A 7,858-nucleotide genomic window follows, 5' to 3' on the forward strand; every position below is an offset into this window, starting at 1 on the left:
CGAGCCGTCGCCATCTTGGCAGCGTGTCACCGCGCGCCTCTCCCAGATAATCAAAAATGGGCTAAAAGGCGGGAGCTGGTTGCTGAAGCCACGCCCACCTAGCGCAACGGGACTGTCAGCAGCGGCAATCCACCTGTCACTCAAGTGGCCACGCCCTTAATTATGCAGAACTTTAAGTCTTAATATTATTTAAAAGGATGAGTTATAAAAAAATTCACCCCCTCACAGTTGTCATGAAGGATGAAATTAGCTATATAGACCAAAATCATTTTTTGACCCAGGCTGTAAACATGCTTTCTTCTGCTGTAAAGTTGGGCATTTTAACATGGGAGTCTATGGGACTGACTCTCTTCTGCGGTCAGTCGATGAATTGCAGTTTTAGTCACTTCCTTATTGGCTTCACTAGAGAGAGCGGGAGGTGGCGCTCGGTCAAGACACGAAACGATCAGTCACTGCCAGAAACTGAACAGTATTTATATAGTGTGTTACCTGTGATTCACGCAGTGTCCGAACTGCTTGACCTCTCCTGAGCAGCTTGTGTCACTCCTGATTGAGATTGTAGGTAATGTCAATGGTCCACTTGAGAGACAGGTGGCAGTATCCAAAAAAATCCCTTTTCAAGAACTACAACGAACAGTTCGTTTGGACTACAGCGTTGTTTTCCCCATTCACTTTAACTGATGCCTAAACTCAAAATCTAATTTTGTGTTTTTGTGTTATAGATATGAACATATGAGTTGTGTGAATAATGACAGGGTTTGCTTTTCGGGTCGAATGTTTCCTTTGAATTGTAGTATCACATTACCGCAAGGCACATCAGCCTCTTTCACTATGGTGGGAAGAAAGCTCACTCCGGAAGGAGCCCTTCCCTTGATCTGTGGGGCAGGAAATGTGTCACAGAGGGAGAAAGAGCCAGGATGGGCCTCCATCCATCCCCAACAACAACAAACCACAGCTGCAGCGCTCCTCACCACCACACCCTGCTATTTCTGTCCATCTGCTGGAGGCCCAGAGAAGGAAAGACTCGCTAGTTTCACCAAACACACTTCCTGCTGCTAGCTTCTGCACCAGCCTGCTCCAGTACAGTATACAGTATCTCTACAGTAGAAACCAGCGCTGGGTGTAGACACTGGCTGCGTCCGTGTGTGTGTGTGTGTGTGTGACTCATTGTCCTGAGGGAGAGTGTGGAGATGTGTGGAGATGTGAGTTTTTGAGGACGGCTGGAGAGACGTGAGGAGGGAAAAACCCAGGCCGTCTGCTACATCCAACTCTGTTAACTTTCCCTTCCACGTCGACCTGAGAGGAGCGCTAACAGCACCCGTCTGCAGACACTACACACACCTACAGACACTACACACACCTACAGCACAGTACACACACCTACAGACACTACACACACCTACAGACACTACACACACCTACAGACACTACACACACCTACAGCACAGTACACACACCTACAGACACTACACACACCTACAGACACTACACACACCTACAGACACTACACACACCTACAGTACAGTACACACACCTACAGACACTACACACACTTACAGTACAGTACACACACCTACAGACACTACACACACCTACAGCACAGTACACACACCTACAGACACTACACACACCTACAGACACTACACACACCTACAGCACAGTACACACACCTACAGACACTACACACACCTACAGACACTACACACACCTACAGCACAGTACACACACCTACAGACACTACACACACCTACAGCACAGTACACACACCTACAGACACTACACACACCTACAGACACTACACACACCTACAGCACAGTACACACACCTACAGACACTACACACACCTACAGACACTACACACACCTACAGTACACACACCTACAGACACTACACACACCTACAGCACAGTACACACACCTACAGTACACTACACACACCTACAGACACTACACACACCTACAGCACAGTACACACACCTACAGACACTACACACACCTACAGCACAGTACACACACCTACAGACACTACACACACCTACAGACACTACACACACCTACAGCACAGTACACACACCTACAGACACTACACACACCTACAGCACAGTACACACACCTACAGACACTACACACACCTACAGTACACACACCTACAGCACAGTACACACACCTACAGACACTACACACACCTACAGCACAGTACACACACCTACAGACACTACACACACCTACAGTACAGTACACACACCTACAGACACTACACACACCTACAGTACAGTACACACACCTACAGACACTACACACACCTACAGACACTACACACACCTACAGACACTACACACACCTACAGCACAGTACACACACCTACAGCACAGTACACACACCTACAGACACTACACACACCTACAGACACTACACACACCTACAGCACAGTACACACACCTACAGACACTACACACACCTACAGACACTACACACACCTACAGACACTACACACACCTACAGCACAGTACACACACCTACAGACACTACACACACCTACAGCACAGTACACACACCTACAGACACTACACACACCTACAGTACACACACCTACAGACACTACACACACCTACAGCACAGTACACACACCTACAGACACTACACACACCTACAGACACTACACACACCTACAGCACAGTACACACACCTACAGACACTACACACACCTACAGTACAGTACACACACCTACAGACACTACACACACCTACAGACACTACACACACCTACAGACACTACACACACCTACAAGCACAGTACACACACCTACAGACACTACACACACCTACAGACACTACACACACCTACAGACACTACACACACCTACAGCACAGTACACACACCTACAGGCACTACACACACCTACAGACACTACACACACCTACAGCACAGTACACACACCTACAGACACTACACACACCTACAGTACAGTACACACACCTACAGACACTACACACACCTACAGACACTACACACACCTACAGACACTACACACACCTACAGCACAGTACACACACCTACAGACACTACACACACCTACAGACACTACACACACCTACAGCACAGTACACACACCTACAGACACTACACACACCTACAGACACTACACACACCTACAGTACACACACCTACAGACACTACACACACCTACAGCACAGTACACACACCTACAGACACTACACACACCTACAGACACTACACACACCTACAGCACAGTCAACACACCTACAGACACTACACACACCTACAGTACAGTACACACACCTACAGACACTACACACACCTACAGACACTACACACACCTACAGCACAGTACACACACCTACAGACACTACACACACCTACAGACACTACACACACCTACAGCACAGTACACACACCTACAGACACTACACACACCTACAGACACTACACACACCTACAGCACAGTACACACACCTACAGCACAGTACACACACCTACAGCACAGTACACACACCTACAGACACTGCACACACCTACAGACACTACACACACCTACAGACACTACACACACCTACAGCACAGTACACACACCTACAGACACTGCACACACCTACAGACACTGCACACACCTACAGACACTACACACACCTACAGACACTACACACACCTACAGCACAGTACACACACCTACAGACACTACACACACCTACAGCACAGTACACACACCTACAGACACTACACACACCTACAGCACAGTACACACACCTACAGACACTACACACACCTACAGACACTACACACACCTACAGCACAGTACACACACCTACAGACACTACACACACCTACAGACACTACACACACCTACAGTACAGTACACACACCTACAGACACTACACACACCTACAGCACAGTACACACACCTACAGACACTACACACACCTACAGACACTACACACACCTACAGCACAGTACACACACCTACAGACACTACACACACCTACAGACACTACACACACCTACAGCACAGTACACACACCTACAGACACTACACACACCTACAGCACAGTACACACACCTACAGACACTACACACACCTACAGACACTACACACACCTACAGCACAGTACACACACCTACAGACACTACACACACCTACAGACACTACACACACCTACAGTACAGTACACACACCTACAGACACTACACACACCTACAGCACAGTACACACACCTACAGACACTACACACACCTACAGCACAGTACACACACCTACAGACACTACACACACCTACAGACACTACACACACCTACAGACACTACACACACCTACAGACACTACACACACCTACAGCACAGTACACACACCTACAGACACTACACACACCTACAGCACAGTACACACACCTACAGACACTACACACACCTACAGACACTACACACACCTACAGCACAGTACACACACCTACAGACAGTACACACACCTACAGACACTACACACACCTACAGCACAGGCATGTGTGTTTATGATGGAGCTGTGCAGAAAATCAACACAGGATAAATATAGCTTGTTTTAAGTGTATCAGATTTATTTTCATTATTTTAGTACTTGAACTCTAACTTAAATCAATCAAAATAAGAAATGGCAAGTAATAAAAAAAGTAAACTCCTAAAATTATTTTCTTTAAGTTCAGTTAATGTGTATTTTATTTAAGCAGCTTTAACTAAGAATCATTAAAACATGTATGTTCATTAAAATAAAGCTGAAATAGCATAAAACAAAATATTAAATAAAAAACCTAAACTAAACTAATTTAGAAATGTGGCGTTGGAAACTAACGGAAGTACTTTAAAGTTGAAGCCACTAAAATTACTCAGTGGAATTAATAAATAAAACTAAAAATACTCTTAAATAGTAATAATTAAATAGTAATATTTAAAAATAAACAAAAATTAAAGTGTAAAAAGTATATAATAATAATTAAATATTAACTATTAAACTGTAATAGTATATAATAAATCAATTAATTTTTTTCAATGATTTTAATGAATGAAAATAGAAAATCGAGCTATGGCTTTAAAGAAATGAGCGTTCTGTCATCTTTCTGTGGAGCACAAAAGGAGTTTTACATGATCTACCAGTTGCTCTGTTCTCTTCAGTTCAGTGAATGAAGACTGAAGCTTCAAAACGGCACAAGAGCAGCACAACAGTGTCATGAATCATTAAGATCGCTTCATATCAGTATATGTTGAACTATCCCAGAGTGATGGCTTGTGCTGTCTCTCCTCGTACACACACCTGTGTGTGTTAAACCTGACCAGACATGTTCCTGCTACCAGAAACACCCTCAATCACAGCTCTCCCAGCTCCAGGACGTGTTTCTGTTGATTGTGAATGAAGACGGTCACTCATCTTCAACTCTCAGTATAGTCTCAGCTCGAGAAGAAAAACACAATCCCAATCTTCATTCTTAGTTTGGCACATTGTTCTTTACAGTGTTGATCTGACTCTCTCACACACATACTGCATGTATACACATATATAAACCCCGAGGGTCTGTTGATGTGTGTAACATGTATGACATGCGGTCACACGCCCATGAGACGACTCCACAGCGCTTGTGTAATTGAATGATACACACTCCACACTGTTATTAAGATGATTGATGTAATTACAGCTCTGAACCGCTGCTGCACACACAAGTGCGCTTTCATGAAGGGTGTGGGTTCACCACTTTAAAAAGACCCAACATGTCCGTTTCTCTTGAGCTCTTTTATTCTGGAGCACATCACATCACCAGTGTAGTGCTGTACCGGGTCTGCTCCCGAGCACGTTTACTACACACGTGATGATTATATGATGCTGACCTCACAATCAAGCACTATCATAAGTGTTTTGTGAGGAACCACAGGAAAATAAGTATATTAATCGATAATCTGCGTAAAGGAGAACAACAGTTTGTGGTGTTTTACTTCCTCTAGTGTTCAGTTCAGATGGAAACTGCTGTGAATTGGATGTAGGTCGAGTAGGTTTTTGTATTGCACCTGTTTTGTAAAATTTTGACAATACATGTACTGTTTATGTAGTGTCTAAGAAAGTCCTGGGTAGTGTTAGGTAACTACAGGGGTTAAGGGAAGGTTTGCAGGTATGTTCAGGGTTACCTAGTTATTGTAGTTGCTATAATAACTTCATCGTATGTTCATGCAGAACAGGACTGTAAGATAAACGTTACACGACACTGTTTCGCTCATTCTTGATGAACTCTGATGGTATTTCACCACACAGAGACTGACGGCACCTGGCTGTGCTGTTGTTACGTGTGTGATCCTTCAGCTGAGATCCTGTGTCTGTATGTTTGTCTGCCGTGTTCCCGTCTCTTCACCTCTCACTTATCTCTCTGAGGATTGTTTTTATGACTTGGCACAGACTTCAGAGTGAGAAGGTGGTTGAAGGTCTTTTTTTTTTATTTTATTTTCTTTTTTTCAGCTTTTATTAGCATGTCAATGACGCATAGCTTTTGACAGCCAGGTGTGCTGTAGAAGAGGCTCCCCACACACACACACACACACACTCTCGTTTATCTTCAGTCTCAGCTCAGTTTAGTTTAGTCTTCAAACATGCGTGTTGTGTGGATGTTCAGATGTTCATGAACACACCTGCTGTTCTGCTTTAAACATCATGAGACCAGATCTCTGCTACACACACTGTCTTTATCAGGTTCTGCTCACTTTATTTCAATGTCTTTGTAATCTCCATTCTTCTTCTTTCCTGCAGATCTGGGACATGAGTGATGACGAGAGCATCTGAAGGACTCTGGACCAGACGGCTGTCAGCTCATCGCTTCTCCTACATTGGTCTTCAGACACAGGATCCTTCATGCACTTGTTGATATATTTGTCTTAACCATTAACGTGAAATCACATTATAGCCGTCGGAGATGGTGTTTGTCAGAACGAAAGCGATGAGAATAAACATGATGTGAACTGCTCCGGTCTAGACGTCCAGGCCACTGTTGTTCTGTCTGTAAAAGTAATGTCATAATTAACACACCCTCATGTTGTTCCTAAACTCAAACTCTCTGTTCATACTAGAAACACAAAATTACTGTATTTTCCGGACTTTAAGTTGCACTTTTTTTCATAGTTTGGCTGAAAAACACATCTGAAAAATACGGTAGTCTTCTTTTCTCTCTCTCTCCATACCAGCAACTGTTTAGTTCTCAACATTAAGAAACTCATACAGGTTTACAGCAATTTGAGGGTGAGTAAATGATGACAGAGTCTTTATTTTTGGGTGAATTTCCCTGCCCTATATATATATTTTTTTTTTTTCAGGAAATCGTCAGCCGTCACTGTCAGGGCAGTTAATTTGTCACATGTGGACTAAGATGCTTTGTCTTCAGGCAGTTATAACCCTGGCCTGATGTTCATTATGTGTGTGTTAGATTATGTCAGGTGTCTGGTTTGTGTTCAAGTAAATGTGCTCATCTCTGGTGTCACTCATCGCTCTCCTACAGTCTAGACATGTGCTATTGGGGTTTTATTAGCATTTGTTTGCATAATAAAAGTATATGCACATAATCAATTCTTTGCAATATATCCTTGCTTTTGATCACTTATGTTAATACTAATGTTGCGTCCGTGTGCTGAAACCACCATAGAAACATCACGACTCGGAGCTTTATGTGTGATGTTGGGGGTCAGTAATGAGAATATGAAGCCAGCTGAAACACTAGATACGTCCGGACACATGCTCAGGGATGATAGTGAAGCTCTTCTGGAATCACAGTCATTCTCACATTAAAACATTGCTTTAATTCATATTTCCCCAAGAGTGATCAACTGTTTTCACAAAGGATCA

General features: G+C 43.7%; 1 protein-coding gene across 2 annotated transcripts in view; it reads left to right on the plus strand.

The window, feature by feature from the left end:
* The window catches only part of atg7 (ATG7 autophagy related 7 homolog (S. cerevisiae)), an 85,796-nt gene extending 78,214 nt beyond the window's left edge, over window positions 1-7,582 (plus strand). For both annotated transcript variants that reach the window (XM_026220730.1, XM_026220731.1), the window contains one exon: window positions 6,773-7,582. In XM_026220730.1, coding sequence (XP_026076515.1) covers window positions 6,773-6,805 — 33 coding nt within the window. In that variant the 3' untranslated portion in view covers window positions 6,806-7,582. The remainder of the gene's footprint in view (window positions 1-6,772) is intronic.
* The last annotated feature ends 276 nt before the right edge of the window (window positions 7,583-7,858 follow it).

Source organism: Carassius auratus, chromosome 36, assembly GCF_003368295.1.
Source record: "Carassius auratus strain Wakin chromosome 36, ASM336829v1, whole genome shotgun sequence".
Classification (NCBI taxonomy): Eukaryota; Metazoa; Chordata; class Actinopteri; order Cypriniformes; family Cyprinidae; genus Carassius; species Carassius auratus.